The sequence below is a fragment of the Gorilla gorilla genome, chromosome 15, assembly GCF_029281585.2.
Source record: "Gorilla gorilla gorilla isolate KB3781 chromosome 15, NHGRI_mGorGor1-v2.1_pri, whole genome shotgun sequence".
NCBI classification, from domain to species: Eukaryota; Metazoa; Chordata; class Mammalia; order Primates; family Hominidae; genus Gorilla; species Gorilla gorilla.
In genome coordinates, this window is record NC_073239.2 from 67707375 (window position 1) to 67730530 (window position 23156).

General features: G+C 40.6%; 1 protein-coding gene across 12 annotated transcripts in view; it reads right to left on the reverse strand.

The window, feature by feature from the left end:
- NIN (ninein) overlaps positions 1-23156 on the reverse strand; it is a 111264-nt gene that overhangs the window by 31316 nt on the left and 56792 nt on the right. For 6 of the 12 annotated variants that reach the window (XM_055361485.2, XM_055361491.2, XM_004055158.5 and 3 more), the window contains 14 exons: positions 21605-21751; positions 20957-21124; positions 19989-20125; positions 19509-19649; positions 19045-19219; positions 15453-15563; positions 14980-15069; positions 12740-12878; positions 10707-10828; positions 8778-9280; positions 5414-7552; positions 3674-3799; positions 3496-3565; positions 1445-1660 (listed from right to left, as the gene is read on the reverse strand). In XM_055361485.2, coding sequence (XP_055217460.2) covers positions 1445-1660; positions 3496-3565; positions 3674-3799; positions 5414-7552; positions 8778-9280; positions 10707-10828; positions 12740-12878; positions 14980-15069; positions 15453-15563; positions 19045-19219; positions 19509-19649; positions 19989-20125; positions 20957-21124; positions 21605-21751 — 4284 coding nt within the window. The remainder of the gene's footprint in view (positions 1-1444; positions 1661-3495; positions 3566-3673; positions 3800-5413; positions 7553-8777; positions 9281-10706; positions 10829-12739; positions 12879-14979; positions 15070-15452; positions 15564-19044; positions 19220-19508; positions 19650-19988; positions 20126-20956; positions 21125-21604; positions 21752-23156) is intronic. The other 6 variants (XM_055361493.2, XM_055361497.2, XM_019010029.4 and 3 more) reach the window with 3 other exon arrangements.

A 23156-nucleotide genomic window follows, 5' to 3' on the forward strand; every position in this document is an offset into this window, starting at 1 on the left:
CATATAAATAGGGATTTTTTTTCTTCCTTTTTCTTGAACAGCTGCACCGTACTACTTCACGGTATGGACATACCCTCTGTATTTATTCACCTAGTCTCCTACATATCAGCATCTATGTTGTTTCCACCATTTTGCAATTAGAAACAGTGCTGCAGTGAGTAACCCTCTGCATATGAGTTTTTGTATTGTTGGGGTGGTATCTTTAGGGTAGATTCCTAGAAGTGAGATTTCTAGGGCAAAAGCTAGGTACATATGTAATTTTGTTAGGTATTGTCAAATTCACCTACAAAAAGGCGGTATCAGTTTGTATTCTCCCAGCAAAGCATGAAAGGGTCTGTTTCCCCACAGCCTTGCCAACAGAGTATGCTGTCATATTTTAAAATTGATGCCAGTCTTATAGGTGAGAAATTATACAACAGTGTTGTTTTAATTTGCATTTCTCTAATTTTGAGTGATTCTGAACATTTTTCCATAGATTTGAGGGCCATTTTAATAATTTTATTATTTAGAGATAGGGTCTCACCCAGGCTAGAGTGTAGTGGTACAGCCTCAAGGGATCCTCCTGCCTCAGCTTCCTGAGTAGCTAGGACCACAGGTGTGCGCCACTACACCCAGCCAATTTTTAAACTTTTTGTAGAGATGGAGTCTTGCTATGTTGTCCAGGCTGGTCTTGAACTCCTAGGCTCAAGCTATTCTCCTGCCTCGGCCTCCCAAAGTGCTGGGATTACAGGTGTGAGACACCACGCCTGGCCCATTTTTATCTTTTGTATATGACTTATTTGTTCGTATGCTTCTCCCATTTTGTTATCAAATTTTTGGTCACATGTCCCTCCATTTTTAAGAGTTCTTTACTAGCAGGGATATTAGGCCTTCTCACTGTGGTATATGTTGTGAATATTTTCTCCTAGTTTGTCAGCTGTCTTCTAACTTTGTTTATGGTATCTTTTTGCCAAGTAAACATTTTTTTAACATATAATCAATGTTTTCTTTTATTGCCTCTGGTTTTTGAGTTACAGTTAAATAGCCTTTCTTTACACCAGGGTTAAAGACAAATTCACCCGTATTTTCTTCAAATATTTGTATAGTTTTATTTTTTTATATTTAGTCTCCTAATCCAATTAAGTTTATCCTTGTGCATGGAATGAAACATAGGTCTAATTTTATCTATTTCCGAATGTCTACTCAGTTGTTCAGGCACCATTAATTTAAAAGTCCATCTTTACCCCAGTGGTTTGAGAAGTGGCCCTGGTTATACACTACGTTTCCATTTCTATTTAGGTCTAATTCTAGACTTTCTATTCCACTTATCTACTTGTCTATTCATGTGCCAGGACCATACTGTTTTAATTACTAAGGCTTTATGTTTAAGGAAGTTTAATACAAACATTTCTTCTATTTCTTGGGATTTCCTCAAAAAAAGCTCTCAGGTGGCTACAGACCATACCTGCACTTTACAACGTTCCAGTTCTTCTTTCAGATTAAACTTCTCTTGTTCCCGTTCCTCCAATGCACTGTTTCCTGGCTCTTTTTCCTTCTGGCATAGCATTTCTGTTAGACGTTGATTAAGTTCTTGCAGTTTTTCCTGGTTTTGAGAGTTCTTTTGGCTAAGTTCTGTATTTTCCAAATCCAACTGTTGGTTTTTGATTTTTAATTCTGAAATCTAATTAAAATTAAAATAAGTTTTTCAAACTTGTTACCCAACTTGTGCTAAAAAAAAAAAAAAAACAACAGATTTAGAGACATAATTGTCTTTTCCCTCTCTATATAAAGTTTAAAATATATATATATTTCAAAACAGAAATAATACACCCTCATTATTACAAATTCATTCCATTCACAAGTGTATGAAGAAGTGAGACACTCAGTCTAACCCCACTCTACAGGGGAGCCCATTGTCCACAGCTGGATATGTGTCCCTCCAGATCATTTTCTATGCATATACAGAACCCATACACACATACAGATTCTTTTCTTCTCTTTAGCAAAAATTTGGAAATTTTATGTTTGGACAGCTCGCTTTTTTCTACTTACTTACTTAAAAACTCTTTCCAGGTGGGCACGGTGGCTCACGCCTGTAATCCCAGCACTTTGGGACGCCGAGACAGGCGGATCACCTGAGGTCAGGAGTTCGAGACCAGCCTGAACAATATGATGAAACCCCATCTCCACTAAAAATACAAAAATTAGCCGGGTGTGGTGGCATGTGCCTGTAATACCAGCTATTTGGGAGGCTGAGACAGGAGAATCGCTTGAACCCAGGGGGCAGAAGTTGCAGTGAGCCGAGACTGCGCCATTGCACTCCAGCCTGGGCAACAAGAGCGAAACTCTGTCTCAAAAGAAAAAAAGACTCTTTCCAAGTCAGTGTTCAGCAACCACCACATACTACTACTTTTTACTGGCTATAGGATATTCCATGTAGTAAGATATTCCATAATGCATTTATCTGTTCCCACATTGATAGAAATAAAGTTTTTAAAATCATTATTTCTTTTAAATGGATCTTTTAGAAAATCCATTTATACATGGTAGCATTTTGTGTTTAGAATTATTTTTTAGAAGTAGGATTGCTGGGTTAGAAGATCTGTATATAGATATATATTCATTATTGTTTCAACAGATATCTCTAATATGTCTTCCTCACAGTGCTACCACCTTATAATCCTAACAACAATGCATGGGCACAGTCATTTCCTCACAACCTTTTAAATACTAGATATCAATCTTTACTTTTTGCTAATTCAATAGGTTAAAAAAGACGCTTATTGAATTTGCACTTCTCTAATCACTAATAAGGCTAACCATCTTTTGTATTCTTTTTTTTTTTCTGTGACTTGACCATTCATATAGATTGCCTATATTTCAACTGGATTTTCCCATTTATTTGTAAGAGTCCAAAATACATTTTGAATGTTAACACCTTGTCTATTTCAAGTGCTGAAAATACTCTTTCCCAATATGTCCTTGTCTTTTGACTGCTTCAGACAGATTCTTAAATGGCCTTCCCTTTTTATAACTGCATGTTGTAAGATTATACAAATTGAGCACTGAATGGCACCAGCTATCTGAATAAAATGTAATTCTGTGAAATGATATGCTGATTAGCTGGCATTCTGTATATGTGAAATTCTGCCCTTAACTTTCTGCTTTCAATCATGGTGAGGAAAAAGGAAGGGCTAACATTAACTGAAACTGCACAAGGGCTAGAGCTAATATTTCGTAGGTATGGTTTTAGAGGTATCACCTCCTCAATTCTGCTGATGATAAAGCTTCATCAAGCACTTAGGGCCTAGAATAATATATACATTATTTAACATAAAACAGGAAGCTAGTTTAGAGTCAGTATGAGGTAAGTTTCCATTTTCAAATTCAGAATTTACAACCTTACCATCATTAGCTATATGCTCTTCATTACCATGTGCTGTAAATTTATAAATTTCAAAAAATGGGAAAATTTTGGAATCAAAAAACATTGAGAAATATTAAGTATTTCCTTACCTGTTTCTTTAAATTTTCAACCATCTTCTGAACTGCAGCATTTTCTTGTTTTACAGTTTCCGTTTTTTGCCTAAAAGGAATGATGAAAATAAAATTTAATGGTTAGGCTTTAAAAGCTGATGTAAAAGAATTTTAGTCTTTGCAAAAATGTCTTAGGAAAACTAAGTATACGTCTTACCACATTTCTTCCTGAGATCCATTTAATGTCCCTAATTTCAGGTTAGAAATGCTATCTTCTTCATTTAAAGTAGTAATTTCATTTCTCAAAATAGAATTTTCCTGTTGAAGCTTTTCAGATTCATATCTGAAGCACAGAGATTGAAAAAAATAGTTACAAGGCAGTCATCTGGCATCTTTGGAAAATATTTTCTAGTAACTTCCAAAAGGATGAGTATTCAATGCCAGTTAAAAAGAAAAGTCTAAATTAGTAGTCTCTTAGTATTTGGAAATCGAGTTATGACATATTGACACATTTCTTTTGGGAAGTAAGAATTTCACTAAAAGATGTTAGAGAAGTGTAGCTAAAAAACCCTTAAGCCTGGAGAAATGAATCAAGACTCAATGCTCATTCTGGTTGTTGATTTTTCTCAATGGCAAGCATACTGCTTTGAGCAAATGACTTCATTTATCTCAGTCTCAAGTCCTACCTGTTCTGAATACACATAAGCCATGTTACAAAGCTATATTAGCTTAGTTTTAGGCCCCTGGGTACCTACGGAAAGAAAATTCTCTATGTAAATCAAAGGGCCACAATGAAATATGTACACTGTTTACTTTGTGATTTTATTCATCTCATTATATTCTGATTTTTAGGACTAAAAATGGTCTGAAGAAGAGGAAAAACTACATTCAGAATTAAATTATTTCAGAGACATTTCAGATGTCCTGTAATAGTTTACAAGTTTTTTTTTTTGAAAAACCAAATTTGCTAAAAGACTATGCAATTATATTTTACAGTGTCAAGTGGGCAGTGGTTCAAATTAATTCTACTTGTATCTCTGCTTTTCAAGCATATTTATTAGAATCTGGAGGCTCCTCAAATTATATGTTCTAAGATAAATTTCCACTGTTTGTTTTGTCTTTTTTTTTTTTTTTTTTTTTAAAGAGACAGGGTCTCACTCTGTCACCCAGTCTGGAGTGCAATGGCATGATCATGGCTCACTGCAGCTTTGACCTCTCAAGCTCAAGCAACCCTCCCACCTCGGCCTCCCAAGTAGCTGGGACCACAGGTGTGCACCACCACGCCCAGCAAACATTTTTTTATTTTTCTGTAGAGGCAGTCTCGCTATGTTCCCTAGGCTCGCCTGGAAACTCCTGGCCTCAAGAAATCCTCTTGCCTTGGCCTCCCAAACAGTTGAGATTGCAGGCATTTAAGCCATGGTGCCTGGCCATTTGCACTGTTTATGGGTTATCAGCATGTGCTTCAAGTGATATGAGTACAAAACTACAAAGACAGAACATTTTTTCTATATTAGCATAAGAAGTGAGTTCTTATCTACTAAGTTAATAATACACACAAAGTCATTCATTTGTATATAACATGTTTCCTCAAAATGAGGAAAGTAACACTTAGCAAAAAAAAAAAAAAAAAAAAAATCCCCTATCCATCTAAATGAAATAAGTGCTAGAAAAAAGTTAAAGAGGTACATTGAGGATGCACATGGTTAAACAGCAAACACTCGCCATTGTGAACTTTCACACCCCATATGAACATTTGTTTGCTACAGCGGAAGGGAATGCCTCCTAAACAAGGTTATTTTATTTGTTAACACAGCACAGAAGCAGAAGGAAGTCTAGAGAGTACTGCTGTCTTCTTGAAGACTACTAGGTTAGTTTCTCTAGGCATGGCAAGCAGTAGAAGTTAGATCTGGTGAGGTGCTCTGTGGGATTCGTGACGTCTAGAAGGTACATACATTACCTCAGAAGTTCAACTTTTTGCTGCATCTCACTGCACGTGATCTGTAAGTCATGCATCATTGCCTTCAGCTCTTCCTCCTTTTCTCCGTGAGAAAGTACATCTTTTTGCTTAACTAAAATAGTGACTCTCTCCTTCAACTTCCTAGTCAGCTCCTGTAACTTTGTTTTCTCCAGTTCTAACTCTGCTATGGTGGCCTGATGCTGAAAATGTTTGTCTTGAAAGCCTAGGAGAGTAGTGTTTTCCTCCAGTATAACTTGATTCTGTACTCTTGGCCTTTCTTGATGTGTCTGAATTGTTCCATGTAACCAGGCAATTTCATGTGCTTTTACTTTTTCCAAGAGCTGTGTGTTCCCCTCAAGGTACTGGTTTTCTTGCTTACATTCTTCTATGACATGATGTACACTCCTAACCCTGGGCACACACTCTTGCAGTGTCTGATTGAGCTGGAGTATATTTCCATCAGGTTCGATTTCCAGGTTCTCTAAACTGGCTTCCCATAAGCAGCAGTCACACCGCTGGACCACACTTTCCTGAAGCTTCTCAATCTTGCCTTGAAGTCTCAAAACCAGAACATTCAGCTCCTCATTTTCTATTTTGACCTCATCGTAACTCTTTTCCAGGCTGAGGAATGTTTCAGTGACTTCCTCCATTTTCTTCAGCTCATCCTGCAACCTGAAAACCTCTGCAGTGAGTTCTTTGTTATTTTCTAGTGCCTCATCGTAGCGTGTCTCCATCATTCTCAGCTCTTCCTGAAGGCAGTCATTTTCTCGGCTCACATCTTCATACAACAGCTTATATTTGGGAGAAGCCTCAGGGATTCTCTCAAGCATCTTCAGTTTCTTTTTTAGCACAGAAACATCAAAAAGTAGGTCCTGTTTCTTTTCAGAAGCTCGATCACAGTCCGCACATAACATCATTAGCTGTTCCTGAAGCTGACTAATCTGATTCTTCAGCTCCCAGGATTCAGTCCTGGTCTCTTCACTGTTTTCAAGCTCAGAAAAACCCTCTACTGAAGCTTCAGACTCCTCTATTTTGACTTCCTGTCTCTGAACAGAGCTCGTCCCTGTACTTCCCAGGTCCCGGACCTCGTCATCTTCCAGGTCACTTAGGACATGCCGCCTGGTCACACCTTCTACTTGCTTCGTTCGGTTTTGCTGTAAAAACGGCTCTGTTTGTTCCGCAGTATTTCCAAAAAACTCAGTAGCTGGCTCATCCAAACAAGAAGACATTACTAACCCTGGCTCTAACTTTTGTAGCCTCTGTTGCAATCTAGAAATTTCAGTAGCCATTTTCACATTTTCCTTCACTGCCTGTTCATGAGCTCTCTGCAGGCTTAAGAGGACGTCCCCATTTTCTTCCAACAGCTGCTCCCCTTGCTGAAGCAGGGACAGGGCTCCATCTCCTTCCACCTCCTCCTCTCCTATCACCTGGCAACCAATCTGAAGCACTGAGAGAGGAGATGTTGCCTGCTGCATTTCCTTTATTTTACTCTGAAGTCTGGAGATTTCTGTGCTCATCTCGGCTCTTTCTCGATCTGCTTTCTCACAGGTCGCTTTGTGAATGTTCTCCATGGCTAGAAGCTTGGACATCATTTCCTGCCTTTCCTGGTCATGTTCCATTTCTAGTCTTTCCAGCCGCTGGCTGGCCAGCTGCTCCGAAGCCCCTGCCTGGCACAGGACCTCCTCACGCTCCCTCAGTTCTCTTTTGTGACTGCTCTTCAGCTCAAGTATCTGGTCAGACAGCAGGCTTTGCTGGGTTTCAGATACATTTCTTAGGTCTTCCAGGTCTTGGAGTAGCTGCTGTCTCTCGACGACCATGCTGTTCAAATGTTCTTTGTATGTTTTCTCCAGCATCTCTCTCTCCTGGGTCAGGACCAGAGAAGTTGTTTTCTCTCTCTTAAGAGTCTCTTTCAGCAGCTCCTGGGCTTCCGCACACTCCTGGGTGAGCTCGTCCTTCTCAAATTCCCACTGGGATTTCTCCTCGCGCTGCTGTTCCTGGAGGTCCTTCAGCTCTTGGCGGTAGCGCCCCTCCAGGCTTTGCAGAGCGCTTTCACACCTCTCAGTGACTTTCTGACAATCAGACTGAAACTGGGCTTCTATTTGAGAGGTTCTTCTATTACACTCTGTTTCCATTTTTTCCCTAAATATAGTCAACATACAGCATTATTGAAACTGCCGCCAACTCCAGAAGCAAACAAAAACCATTTTCCCATGCACTGAGAAAGCTGCTGAGCAAACAACTGAAATACTCCCTAAAAATGGTCTTAACTTACTCCTATGTGATTCATTTATACTGGAAAGGGATCTCATTTCTGAAAGCTAAGACTGGCAGCCATAATTCATTTAAAAGACTTACCTCTCTCTGGAGTTAGGGGGAAATCTTAGAAACTAATTTCTCTGGCACACTCCTGGATGTATTTGTTTATGGATTTTTAAACCAAAGACAAATGACCAAATGTATATTAATCTAATTCCTAACTTGGGAAATATATAACATTCCTTCATTTTAATTAAGCATGCATTATAGGATATCAGTCACATAAATGACACATATTAACAAATTCATTCTGCTTTTGCTTCTTACTTAACGAAGTAGCACCAAGTCAATCAGGGTGTGATGAAACAAAGCCCTCAAATAAACCTGGGATTTCACATGAGGAAGGTAAGCATGGAGTGCTGTTTCTTAACTCTGGGAGGAAATGTAACCTTGCCTGGAATACAGTTTATTAATAGCTTTTCTCAGAAAGCAACAGGATTGAACTAGGAAGGAACCACTTTTGGGATAATCTTATCCTCCTCTTGAGCCTTATAAGGTAGAATAAATCTTAATACGAGGAATACTTTCCTCTTTTACAAACATAACAAAATAAAAACAGTTCCAATCATCCCAAGGTAGGTTCACATCAAAATAATGGCAAAAACAGTAAAAAAATATTTAAAAGAATCTACTCAATCAATGGGCTACTATGCCTTCTGATTTCTCCAAGTCTCTTAAGCGACTGGCACTTGTTTTTTTTTTTGAGACGGAGTCTTGCTCTGTCACCCAGGCTGGAGTGCAGTAGCACGATCTCGGCTCACTGCAAGCTCTGCCTCCCGGGTTCACGCCATTCTCCCGCCTCAGCCTCCCGAGTAGCTGGGACTACAGGCGCCTGCCACCACGCCCGGCTAATTTTTTGTATTTTTAGTAGAGACGGGGTTTCAGCATGTTAGCCAGGTCTCGATCTCCTGACCTCGTGATCCGCCCACCTCGGCCTCCCAGAGTGCTGGGATTACAGGCGTGAGCCACCACGCCCGGCCACAACTGGCACTTCTAATGCCCCGAGGGATGGTGCCCCAGGTAGCTTCATTTCCCTTCACTTTCTTACCTTCCCTCCTGAAGCTCCCTTTGGTGCTTTTCCAAGAGCTCTTTTCTTAACTCCTCTTTCTCAAGAGTGTGTTTCTCCACCAGGCTTGTCAGCTGCTCCTGGTGAAACTGCTCTAGTTCCTGAGTCAAGCCTCTCACCTTCTCTTCTGTCCAGGCGCTACTCTGAAGGCCTTCCCTCTCCCGCTCAAAGCTTGCTTGAGCCTGTGTCAGTCTAGCCTTGAGCTCCATCTCATGTTGCAGCCTCAGCTTCTCCTGCAAGTGAGTCTTTTCCTCCTCAAGCTTCACTTGCAGTTGTTTTTTCTCCTCCTCATGCCTGCAAGTGGCCTCATGATGTGCCTCCTTGAGCAAGGCTGCTTGCCCCTGAAGTTCAGCAATTTCATTTTTAAGGTCACTTATTTGTTTTTCTAAGGTGTGCGTTTCGTTCTCATGCCTTTGCTTCATGTTCTCCTGTGCCTTCTCGCAGCTGACCACGGTTTCATCCAGCTGCTTTTCATAATGGCGCACCTGAAGGCACAGAGGGACACCACCACAAGATTACTCAGCTCAAGGTCACTGAAAGTGAAGTGACGGAGCAGCAAGTGCTTTTTTTTTTTTTTTTTTTTCCCTACAAGACATTTCTCATTTCTCTATCTTGTTTTAAAGTAACTGAATTCAACACTTTAAGCAAGATACTTAAGTCAGGCATGGTTTACATATCTCTTTTAAGTGGCTGAATTTTATTAGTGTCTGAACAACCTTATTAAGAACTGAGCAGCCATTACATATAGATACCCTCTGTCTTCCCATGCATCCTTTCCAACTGTAAACTTGAGTCTTGGAACATATATATTTTTTGAGACAGGTTCTCACTCTGTCACCCAAGCTGAAGTGCAGTGGCGTAATTATGGCTCACTGAAATCTCCATCTCCTGGGCTCACGCAATCCTCCCACCTCAGCCTCCTGAGTAGTTGGGACTAAAGGCACACACCACCATGCCCTAATTTTTTTTTTTTTGGTAGAGACGGGGTCTCACCATGTTGCCCAGACCGGTCTTGAACTCCTAGGCTCAAGTGGTCTGCCCACCTCGACCTCCCAAAATGTTGAGATTACAGGCATGAGCCACTGTACCCTGCTGGGTCTTAAAATACTTAATTAAATTCAAATATTAATTGAACACCTATCAGGTACTTGCAGGCCTCGGAATACAACGCTGGGTAAGATATGGTCCCTGCTATCCAGGAGAAACCAGTCTAGACATGGATATGACAACTATAAGTACAGTAGGAGGCAGAAAATAAAAGGTATACAAAAAAGAGCTACAATGTAACCCAGGGATTCAAAGGAGGGAAAAAAATCACATTTTAGTTGGAGAAATTCAAGAATGGCTTCATGCAAGAGGCAGCATTAGATATAAATCCTGAGGGGTAAGTACACTTTTGAGAAGCAGAAAGAAACTAATATCAGCATAGTTTGTAACAGCACAAGCAAAAGAGGACAGAGTTTGATGGACAACTAGGAACTACCCAATTTAGCTGGAGGATAAGGTAACTCAAAAGAACGGTGTAAGAGAAGACTGGAAACGTCAGTTGAAGTCTCATGGTGAAGAGTTTAGAGGCCAAGGTTCAGAACTTGTACCTAATTTAGTAGGCAATGAAACATCAAACGGCTTTTTTTGGTTTCACTGAGATGTTTTTAAAAAAGAAATTGGGAGATAATATAATGGGTTTCAAGCTTCAAGTTCCATGATTGCCAGGGCTGAAGATATTACATTTTGGAGAAACTCTCCAGAAAAAAGGGGCCTTGCTGTCAGCCTACAAAACCATCCTGAGGATGTGGGTTCCCAACATAGAATGTGCTGCTCTATGAGAAAAAAGAATTGGAAATGCCCTACACACATAAGGCTGTCAGAGCCAAAAGAAATTAGAGAAGTGGATTGGTGGGAAGGACTTACTTTATCTTCGAGCTCCAGTCTGAGGCAACATATGTCCCTGTGATGCTGTTCTTTCATCTGTTCAATGACCAGCTCTGCCTCAATGCTCATATTCAATGGATTGCATTCTTCAGAACCGAGCCCTGAAAACACATGGGACTCATTGATCCTGCAGCAGGTTCTTTCAATAACACAATGTGGCATCTGAGGAGGGACATCCAGTTTAACTAAGGAATAATTTTCAGCCTGAATTACCAGAGATGTGAACTAACAGGAAATAACAGAGGCCAAGAGAAGTCTTTTCTCTTTTCAAGCGTTAGGGCAAACAAGAAGAAATGAAGGTGAACACATTCTTTCATGTACAGGCAGTGGAAAAAACCTTAATAGAATCCATCTCTTAGAATAGTAGGTGGTGGGGCGGGGGGGTGGAAATTGTTGCTTAAAGGTAGCTACCTCCTAATGCAAATGCTGCAAATTGAGGTAATAGCATGAGGTAGTTTGGTCAAACCAACCAGACTCCTACCCATCCAACAAATACTGAATGACGATGTGGCAGGAAAATGAATGGCCAGCATACTTGCTGCTATGCCCTGAGGAGTTAGCTTCATGGGTCACACTATCAACAACCCATCACTCAACATTACAGAAGACTGCCTATTTCCTATGAATTTCCTGGAGTGTGGGTAGATCCCCATTTTATCTTATCAGCTATTATTGGCTAAAATTATCATATTTTAGCTATTATCAGCATAATTTTAGCATATTATCAGCTAAAATTTTAAAAAATAGGGCATAGGTTAGGAACCAGGATACAGGCAGTTGTGGGTAGAAATTCTTAACTCATGCATGAGCTCATCTCTGCAACTGCCCACGATGATGACTGAGAATGACACTGAAAATGTGAAGCATAAGTTGGGGGCTGAGCTTGTACACAGAAGAAAAGATTATGACTAATCTCTTAAGGCAGTGGGACCCAAAATAGCTTTGTATGTGGGGATACACAGGCAGATGGAAGAAAGGAACTTTTCTTGGGTATAGGTCTAGCAGCTGCAACTGGCAGTCTTGCTTTGGGTCTTCTCTTCATATTTGATGGCATATTCCCAACTGAGAAGTAACACCCAGGGTGTGAGTCACACCACGATGGTACAGCTTCTTGTCCTCATGAGGAACAACCCCAACACTTGGCCATCTATGGAAAAGTCCATAACAGCTGCCGAGATATATCATATTATGAGATCCTCGGACTGGAATGAGCTAAGAATCAGAGGGGAGGTCTTAAGGCCTCTTCGTCTCCTCCTTCCCCAATCTGTTAATTATTCTGCAGTAAGAGGAGGAATAAACAACCTGTGTAAGAACGACACTCCTATCCCCAGTAGCACTGGGGAAAGTTATTTATAACAGAATAACTGATTATGAGCTGTCTCTGAAATTTAAACTCAACACCCCCGAGAAAAGAGGTAGGCTATCAGGAGAGAGGAAAGGAGCTCATAGTTAATGCAGGAGGCTCCCAAACTCTGCCTTCCAAACTTGCCACTCAAAATCTTCCTCAAAGGCCAGGAGGCCAGCCCTTATTTATCTTCTTTGTTCTGCTGAGGCAATACAGACATTCAGCACAGCCAGTATAAGAAAACCAGCTATAGATTCTGTAGTTTCTGGCTGGCCTGCTCTCCAAAACCATCTTCATATGAGTTACACACTCTCTTTGAAGAGGACAGCAATAGCTCAGTGTCTGAATTCTAATACTCCCAAGGCCTGGATTCCCAGATTTGCAGCCAGTTTTTTTGTTTGTTTTGTTAACAAAGCAAATACCCTTGTGGTTTGATTCTTCCATTCCTTTGTTGACGCATATCAAAATCAGATGGAAATGTTCTCATAAAAACTTCAAGGACAAATGAAAAACCAGACCACAAGTGAAACAGCTCAAGAAAAGAGTATGGCCAAATTCTTTTTTTTTTTCTTTTTCCAAGTTGCCAAAGTTTTGCAATTTTATATTGAACCATGTTTCTAAAAACAAGAGTAAAGGCTTTATCTACAGCCTGTCCGAATGTGTTTACCGTGTTCGGGCTCAATGCTACCGCTGTTAGCATCAAGTTCTTCTGACGGTGAGTTCTTCAACGGAAGCCTGAGCACTCTGCCTTGTGCACGATATTCTTCCAGCTCAGACTGGAGTTCATCTACTTGGTCTTGTAGTACCTGGGATTTAAAAACCAACACTGGTCTTAGATGTGACACCAAAAGCATAAGCAACAACAACAACAAAAAAGATAAATTGGATATCATCAAAACAAAATCTTTTGTGCTTCAAAGGACACTATCAAGAAAGTAGAAATGTTTTGCAAATTAAGTATCTGATAAGGGACTTGTAACTAGAATATATAAAGACTACTACAGCTCAATAATAAGACAATTTTAAAAATGGGCAAATGATCTGAATTGATATTTCTCTAATGATGATATACAGATGACTAATACATACATGTAAAAGATACTCAATATCATTACCTATCAGGGAAATACAAATCAAAGCCACAATAAGATACCATTTCACACTTACTAGGGTGGCTAGAATCAAAAAGACATACAATAATGACTGTTGGTGAAGAAGTGGAGCAATTGGAACTATCATACTAGTGGGAATATAAAACAGTGCAACCACTTTGCAAGAAGTTTAGCAGTTCCTAAAAAGGTTACACATAGGGTTACCATACAACCTAGCAATTCTACTCCTAGATGTATGCCCATACAAAAACGTGCGCACAAATTTTCATAGCTGCGTTACTCATAATAGCCAAAATCCCCCAAATGTCCATTAACTGGTGAATTAATAAACAAAATGTGGTATATCTACACAATGGAATATTATTCAAGAAATGAAGAACTGATACACGCTACAACATGGATGAACTTTAAAAACATTATGTTAAATGAAGGAAGCCAGTCTCAAGGGCTAATATTGTAAGATTCCATTTATATGAAATGTATAGAATATGCAAATCTGTAGAGACAGAAAGTACACTAATAATTGCCTAGAGCTGGGGGGCTTGGGAGAGATTATGGCTAAGTGGAGAAGGGGTTTCTTCCTGGGGTGATGAAAATGTTCTAAAATTGAATGCGGTGATGTTTGCACAATTCCGTCAATACAATAAAAGACTGAATTTATACCTTCAATGGGTAAAACATATAGTGTATAAAGCTGTTAAGAAAACAAGTGGATGAGGCTGGGTGGGCAGATCACCTGAGGTCAGGAGTTCAAGACCAGCCTGGCCAACATGGTGAAACCCTGTCTCTACTTAAAAAAAAAAAAAAAAAAATTAGGCGTTTGGCAGACGTCTGCAATCCCAGCTACTCGGGAGGCTGAGGCAGGAGAATTGCTTGAACCCAGGAGATGGAGGTTGCAGTGAGCTGAGATCACACCACCATACTCCAGCCTGGGTGACAGAGCTAGATTCCGTCTTAAAAAAAGTAAGAAAGAAAACAAGTGGATGAACTGGGGGAATTTCTGAAGGTAGAGCTGACAGCTTTTACTGATGAATTCATTAAATGTAAAGACATTTAGAAAATACCTCTATTTAATTAGAACCAAGAGCTAAAATTTAATTATAAAAGCAGTAGAAATGTTTTCTTAACCATGTATGTATATTTCCTGAAAAGGAGGGCTGCAAGTAACTTCATAATATGATTGTTCTACTCATCTCTGCACAATTAAACTTTTTATTTAAGTAGCTGGAACTCAGTTATATTTGTCTCATTAAAATAAACACGTGTTTCTGGTTTAAGAAAAAAATTCAAATTCCTAACTTTAGGGGAATTTTTTTTAAATCAGAGATTCTTGTTATTTGTAAAAATGTTTCCATCTCTCCTGGCAGAAATTGGGAATGATTTACTAGCTAAGACTTGAGTGGTTTTCTGTTCCATTTGTATTTTATAAATAAATGGAGTAAAAAATGTATTCAGAAAAAAAAACCCCACAGGACAAAACCAAATCACATCAGATTAGATCTGCAATGATCAATCAGGAAAGGCTAATTTTTTAATAATAATGTTAATAGCTAACATTTATGTAAGTGCTTACTCTATCCTTGGCTCTGCTCTAAGCACTTTACATATACTCACTGATGGAATTTTTGCTACAACCTTTTGTGGTGGGTACTTTTATTTTTACCATTTTATGCATGAGGAATGGAAGTACCCACAGATGAAGTGACTTGCTTAGGGTCACAGAGCTAGGGAACGGGGAAGCTGGGGTCTGAACCCAGGCACTCCTGCACTTACTCAGTTCTGTTTGTCTACCTACCCTGCACTGCCGCTCATATTCATTTCTCATCTGTGTCAGTCTCTCTTCTTGCAGGAAGAACTCAGCACTGCTAGGATCGAGGTCACCAAACTAGAAGGGGAAAAGGGCAAAGCTGTCATTTTTCCCGAGTGCCCTTCTTTGACCCAACACAGCAAAGGCCCAGTTTCTGGTATTCACCCAGTCTCTTGAGTATGATAGGAATGTGACATGTAAGCACGAACACCACCAACTGGGTGATGGGGAGAACGCACTAGAGTGACGTGTTCAATGAACACAGGGATCATTTCTCAGTGCCAGGCAATGTTCTCCTTCATAACCAACTTAGTAAATTATATCCCTACAAAAGTTAGAGCACCATTTAGCTACCCCAGCAATTGCCTAATAAAAATGTTCTGGTGGCATTGCTCCTGTTCTTTTGAGTAAACGACATAAAGTAGGCTGCCTGTCAGGAAATGAGATTTGAACAGGTTTACCTTTTCTGCTAACACATTTTCCAAATTTCTCTGAAGTTTGTTCGTCAGATTCTCATATTCTGCCAACTTCTCTGCATTTTCTAGAAGCTCATTTTCCAGACGACTGTTTTCCTGAACAAGTATGGGGAAATTAAATGTGGTACAGATTAAGAAATTAGCAAACTGTGGTACTATTTTATATACAGCATAAATCAGTACCGTAGATTAAAGATGTTTATCTATCTTAAAAGCTGTAGTAGACTACAGGAGGCAAAAGTAAATATAAAAGGTTGATATCTATTTTATAACAACAAAATAAGTTTGCCCTTTTGTTTTTGACCACGTAGAACTGTGCTGTCCAAAACAGGTAGCTGCTAGTAGCCATACCGGGTACTGGGCCCTTGAAGTGTGTCTAGTACAAACCGTAAGTTTAAAATAGACACCAGACTTTGAATAGCCCCAAAATGTAAAATAGCTCAGTAATATTTTTTGTATACTGATAATGTGTCAAAATGATAATGTTTTAGAGATACTGGATTAAACAAGATTATTTGAAACTAGTTTCACCTGTTTCTTTTCACCTTTCAATGTGGCTACTTGCAAACTGAAATTATAATGCAGGCCACGTATGTGTATCTGCATTGCAGTAGAATATGAAAATATTCTCAATACATAATATTGACAAATGAAAGAAAATGATTACAAAATACCTTGTTCAGCTGCCAGCAAAAGAGAACTCAGAAAAAGTATAAAAAGTAGAGTAACTCTAGGCCAGGCGCAGTGGCTCACGCCAGTAATCCCAGCACTTTGGGAGGCCAAGGTGGGCGGATCATGAGGTCAGGAGATCGAGACCATCCTGGCTAACACGGTGAAACCCTATCTCTACTAAAAATACAAAAAATTAGCCAGGTGTGGTGGCGGGCGCCTGTAGTCCCAGCTACTTGGGAGGCTGAGGTGGGAGAATGGTGTGAACCCAGGAGGTGGAGCTTGCAGTGAGCCGAGATGGGGCCACTGCACTCCAGCCTGGGCGACACAGCAAGACTCCGTCTCAAAAAAAAAAAAAAAAAAAGTAGAGCAACTCTAAAATCAATTTATTGATATTATGATTTGGTTTATATTTAATTTATAAATTTCTTTTGGTTTAAAGATATAAAAACTGTACATATGAATTGCTCATAATTTGTATATGTTTATATTATAATAACACATCAACTAAAACCCATAAAAGTTTTTTTAAAAGGATCTGTATATATAGTATTTTTAAGAAAGATTTCCAACCACATTTGCCAAAACACACACACACACACACACACACACACACAGACGTGCCATTTGACATTTTTCTTTTCCAGTGTTAAAGGCTGATTGGAAGAACATCATTTTCTAAGAACATTTTGCCAAAAGAATACAGAGCCAGTATATTTTTAGTATATTCTAGTTCACACCCTCATACAGCAATATAAGTAAAAAAAAAATGTACTTAGAGCATTTAAAAAATACTACCTTCCCCTAAAATGCCAATTCTATAACATTAATCTTTCAAAGTACACCTAAATGTAGAGACTAGAACAACATAGAGTAATCTCTGTGTATCAGGCAGTGCTGGTGCTCTGGAAATTGACAAATCAGATACTGTTGTTATCTTGGGAGGGAGGCAGATGTGGATACAACTCTATATGACCCAGTAGGAAATGTGCTATCTCTTGGCAAGAAAAAGGTAAATGTAATGGGAATGAAAAAGTAATTTGGCCTGCAGTGTTGGGGAAAGCAGTGAAGGGGCATAAATGTGCTCTGCCCTCTGAGGCACGGAGAGAGCTGGGGTAGGTGCAGTGGGGTGGGGGAGGGCATGGCACTGGGACTTGGTGGCAGCGGCTCAAGTTTGAAAGGTATGAGGACGAGCTCCTTTTCAAGAGCCTTGACTGCTAACACATTGTTTTTGTTGTTTTTTTGCAAAGGGTGGTAACAGCATGATTGTAATGGATCTTTAGTTAAGTAACTGGTAGCCATATGGAGGTGGAAGAGATGGAAGAAAGAACTGTTCAGGATACACATTAATTAGCTGAGACATCACGATGAATTCTGAACCTAATCAGAGGCTGGGGAAATGCAGAGGAAGGAGATAAATCTGAGAGTCACTCCGGAGCATCAACATAACTTACAGACTGATGAGTAATCATGAGGGAAGATGACGAGGAATTTTAGCTTCTGAGACTTACACCTCATGGTGTTGATGTTGATTAGGGAGAAATTCACGAAATGAAACAGTTAGATGGCTAGGGAGTGATAATTAGCTCAGTTTTTGATGTGTGGAGTATCAAGAACCTTTTGCGATAGCAATAACAGCAAACATTTCATATGTACTTATTGTTTTCCAGACACTGTATGTGCCTCATCTCATTTAGCCCACACATCAATGCTATAGGGTAGGTATTATTATGGTGCCCATTTTTAACATTAGGAAACAGGCTGAGGAACCGGATCAAAGTTTTCAGTAAGTGGTGGTACCCAGATCTAAACCAGGCAGCCTGACTCCAGAGCCCTTGCACCTTATTATCTGGTGTAAGAGTCCAGCAAAGAGAAGGACCACTTCTTTCACTGAGACACAGGAAAGAGGGGAGGATGTTTGAGAGGCAAGGCACATTTGGAGGCCGAGGTGGGAGGATCACTTGAGGCCAGGGTTTGATACCAGCCTAGGCATCATAATGAGACCCCGTTTCTACAATTTTTTTTTTCTTTTAGATCCAGAATCTTGCTCTGTCGCCTAGGCTGGAGTCCAGTGGCACAATCTCTGCTCACTGCAACTTCCTCTGCCTCCCAGGTTCAAGCAATTCTCTTGCCTCAGCCTCCTGAGTAGCTGGGATTATAGGCACACACCACCACACCCTGCTGCTAATTTTTTGTATTTTTAGTAGAGACAGGGTTTCACGATGTTGGCCAGGCTGGTCTCGAATTCCTGACCTCAAGTGATATGCCTGCCTCGGCCTCTGAAAGTGCTGGGATTACAAAACACATTTTTTAATTAGCTGAGCATAATAACATGAGCCTATAGTCCCAGCTACTTGGCACGCCGAGGCTGGAGGATCACTTGGGGCCAGGAGTTTGAGGCTGCAGTAAGTTATAACTGCACCACTGTGCTCCAGTCTGGGTGACAGAGTGAGACCCCATCTCAAAAAAAAAAAAAAAGAAAAGGCACATTTGGAGGCCGGGAGAAACAGGCATCCATGTAGCAGGAGGCAAGACCATCTGCTGAGAATGACGGGGGCGGGCAGGCGAGAAGATGGGGATCTGAGAGTGAGGGCCAGGTTTGGAGTAGCAGCGGGAGGAATCAAGGGGTCAGCCAGGTGCCAAACAGCCCTGAAGACCTAGTGAACCCGCAGTGGGAGAGAAGAACAAGAGATGCTAATCAATACTGTGAGCAAAGCAGGAGCCTGGGTAGCCCTGCTGAAATCCAGATTTTAGCAGGGCCCTGCCAAGTCTGGGTGAAGACCCAGCTGGGCAAACTTGGAGGATTTTTGGACTGAACCCTGTGCAAACATGCCCACTTCCAAAGCTGTAGTTTTCCACGTGGTGTTCCCGGCAGGGATGCAGACCACAGAACTAATAAGATGATTACCTTTAAAGAGAGGGCAAGGCGGTCCCGGATGTAGTTTTCTTCTGTTTTTGCCTTTTCAATTTCCTGTTCAAGTTCTAAACGCTGCTTGCCTGCCTGCTGCAGGATCTGCTCTCTCTCTTTTCGGAGTTCATTTTTTAAGGCTGCTATTCGCTCCTTGTACTCTTCATCCAGTTTCCTGTAAGGAAGAAAAATGGACAAGCTGCCATCACGTCTTTCAGAGGTCCCAGTATCAATCTACCAAAAATGGAAACACAGAGGCACAGAGATGAAAAGCACCTGGATAAAATATCTAGTGTACCCTGCTTTCCCTTAGGGCTTAACCACATCTGAGTCACTCCAGCAAGGTGTGGCCAACAGGCTGATCAGAAGAGTCCCCAATGCACTGTTCTGCCCATGCAGCTGCAGGCGCCACTGCCCTGGGCCAGGGTGGTGGGTGAGGAGGAGCCTCACTCTGCTGGCCTCACCTGAGGTTGTACTCATTCCGCCGCTCTATGGCCGCATGGTGATCATCCACCTCCGAGGCCATTAAAGACTTGAGCTTCTCGGCCTTGTCCAGATCTGATCGTAGCTTCTCTTTTTCTCTGACCACCTGATCAACTCGTTCCCTAGGATCAGAAGTACACTGAGTTAATGGGAAACTGTTTCTAAGCAACAAGTAGACCCAGAAAAGCTCTCATCTGGCTTGCATCAATACAGAAGCAAAACCAAGACAACCAAAACCCTCCCAAAGCAAAAAGGCACTCCACCCTTCCCTTCAAAAGCCTACATGTCAATCTAAGTTCTCCTTAATTTTCCTATACTTTAAGGAAGATGTGTGCAGCAGTTGGATAGAAGATGAGCAACATTTGCATACAGAATAGAAGGATGTCCATCCAAGGCATCCGAATGACTTGCTGGACAAGTAGGAAAGGGAATGGGGCAGGCGAACCTTCTGCTCAACTCACAACAAATGCCGGATTTCAGCCTTAAAGCTGGCCAGAGCCGCCTGGTGAATGCTGTTCTTGGTAACCAAAAGTTCATTTTCAAGGGCCAGTGTTAATTCTGTCAAATTGATGTTTCCATCGAGGCTGAAATCCAAGGCCTAGAAATCAGAGCAAGGCGTAAATTCAAAAACAAATCACTCATTCCATCCTCTGAAAGCAGAAAACGTGAAGGCTATACAAACTCTGAGAGCTGACAATGATCTAGAAATTAGACAATTCCATTGCTTTGGTGATTGCTTAGGAACAGCCATCAGTCTAGAACACAGTTAAGTTTTCTCTAAGGAAAGCATAACATGATTATTTGTGTTAAAAAGAAAAAAAAAATTATCTTGGCCAGGTGCAGTGGCTCACGCCCGTAATCCCAGCACTTTGGGAGGCCGAGGCATGCGGATCATTTGAGGTCAGGAGTTCAAGACCATCCTGGCCAACACGGTGAAACCCTGTCTCTACTAAAAATACAAAAATAGCCGGGCATGGTGGTGTGCGCCTGTAGTCCCAGCTACTTGGGAGGCAGAGGCAGGAGAATCTCTTGAACCCCAGGAGGCGGAGGTTGCAGTGAGCCGAGATCACACCATTATACTCCAGTCCAGGTGATAAAACGAGACTCCGTCTCAAAAAAAAAAAAAAAAACAACAAAAAACAAAAAAAAACACAATAACAACAACAACAAAACTATCTGGCCCTGTAAATAAACACAATTGTAAGAGTATTTCTCATGTCAATAATCTGGGGGTTAAAAACATGGAAAGTACTTAACAAAAGGCTCCTGGTTAAAAGGGCTAAAAAAAAGTTACCTTTTATCTTTGAGACTTTGTGAACAGAAGTACCATTAAGGAGAAATAAAATCAAATCACAGTTTCCAAAAAAAAAAAATGAAAATTTTCAACCCTTCTCCGGTTTGTCATTTTTCTCAATTTTAGCTGCCACACCTTCAGGATCTCCTGGCTGTTCTCAATGCCCTCTTCCTGCCAGGTGTCGAGTATTCTCTCCACAGATGCATGGCCCATCCCATCATCCAGGCAGGAAAAGACCCGAAAGCCAATGGTACTTGTCATTGCTGATGAGGTTGTGGTACGTCGTCCACTCTCATCGAAAGACTGGAAGGAGGAAGAGACTTGAGTAAGCCTAGCTTGATTCCAGGCATTTCAACAAGATATTGGTCAGCCCTGACCATGATGGGTAGAAGGCATGTTTCTCTAATATACAGTGCCAGGAAAAAAGTCATGCAGCCTCTCTGATCTCTGTTCCCAACTGAGTCAAGCCTACGGAGCTTATCAAAACCAACTGTTTTGGTAGAGAGTTCTATGACATAGACGAGATATGTCCCTAATTAACACCAGGTTTCTTCTGACCCAGAGCTGACATGACAAGGCATAATTAGTGGTCTTTCCACTGTAATTTACGGTCATTTCTCAAACCCAACCTTTCCTTCCTAATGGTTAAGTCTTTCTAATTCTTCTTTTGCTTCCCTCTCTTTCCTTAGTATTTTGCTTCAGACAACAGATTAATTTATTAGACATTACTTAAATGGGTTCTAACTTTTATTCACAAAGAAAGCACTTTTGTTTATTTTTTACCTGCATGGAAAGGTGCCTTTTTAGTTGTCTATATGGAGTAGATGCTGATGGTGTAAGAGATTTTCCATTTTTAAACAAACCATAGAAAAAATCTTCTACACTCATTGTACCGTCAGGATCAAGATTATGGAATACTTCCTCGAGCATCTAGAAAAGAGTCATCACATATTTTAAATACTCCATTCAAGTATACAAGGCCCAAAGTATACTTCCGGCCAATAGTAATCAGTACCATGGTTGGTCCCAGGACTCCAGAAATATAATTATGCCCCCTTATTCTCACTTTACTGATTTCTCTTTCCGGTAATGATATGCCCTCCTCCTTCCCACAAACTAAATAAAAGTCAATTTCCAACATCTTCATAATCTTATGCAATTTAGCAATTAACTATATTCTCTTTTACTCACACTCCTACAATAGGCAGTCTTTAATGTTGTTACACATTATTCTTACAAATTTTAAAAAATACCTAAATAATATAAAAATACAGCTTCCCAGTGTCATAACAGTAGAAAGTGGTTGGACATCTGTTACACTTTTATACTGTGGTGACCCTCAGTGATATTTTCTTTATGTCGAATTTTTGAAATTGGTAGGCTAGCACAGCAGAATTTGGTCTGGGACAGATTACAATGATCTGATTACAATTAAGATTTGGAATCTGAAATCCATAACTTGGGGTTTAGAACCTTACTTGTAACAATACTGAGTGTGTTGGCTTTTTGCTTTAATGTTTTAGCACAGGAAAAACAAAGACTTTATGTGTGTGCAATAGAAGGGTTCCAAGACATGTAAAGGCAAGGGAGTTTTGACTGGCTAGTCCGCACCCTCTGACGGTAATCAAATAGCCCCTATCCTGTAATAGGGAAGGGGAGATTGGGCTACAGCCCCATCTAGAGGCTTGCCTGGGAATGGCTGGTTCCCTAGCTCCACAGAGGAATGGGAAGGTGAATAGAGCAACGTGGATCATTGAAGCCACAGAACAAGGAGGAAAGGCAAAGCCCTCCCACTAGCAGTCAGATTCCTCTTTATTCTGGGGTTAAAATGTTTCTATAGGAACATGCCTCCAATGTACAAAATGGAAATCTCTTGGAGAGCTTGTTAGAATGAAGACTCTAATATGGTAAGTCTGGTGGTGTGGGGATTCAGATTTCGGCATTTCTAACAAGCTCCCAGTTAAGGCCCATGCCACTGAGCAGTAACGAGGCAGAATAAGCAACAAATTGCTCTTGTTGCATTTGAGCCTACAACTGGACTCATTCTAACACAGGCCTAAATTCTCTGCAACACATTCTCAAACTTCTAATATTCCTTTTGTAAATCTGGACTACTGCTAGGATTTATACGATCTCACTATTGTTGATTTCATTCTTCATGTAAGGGCTTGAGGCAATTCTTTCATCTCAAATGCTTTTTTTTCCCCAATTCATACCCAACAGGAAACATTAGTTTCCATTCTTGCTTTCATACGACTTCCTCTGGAGGGAACTCTGAAACAAGAAAACCATTCTAAAGAGTGGAAACGTTTGCAAGAAGCAACAATTCCTAAAA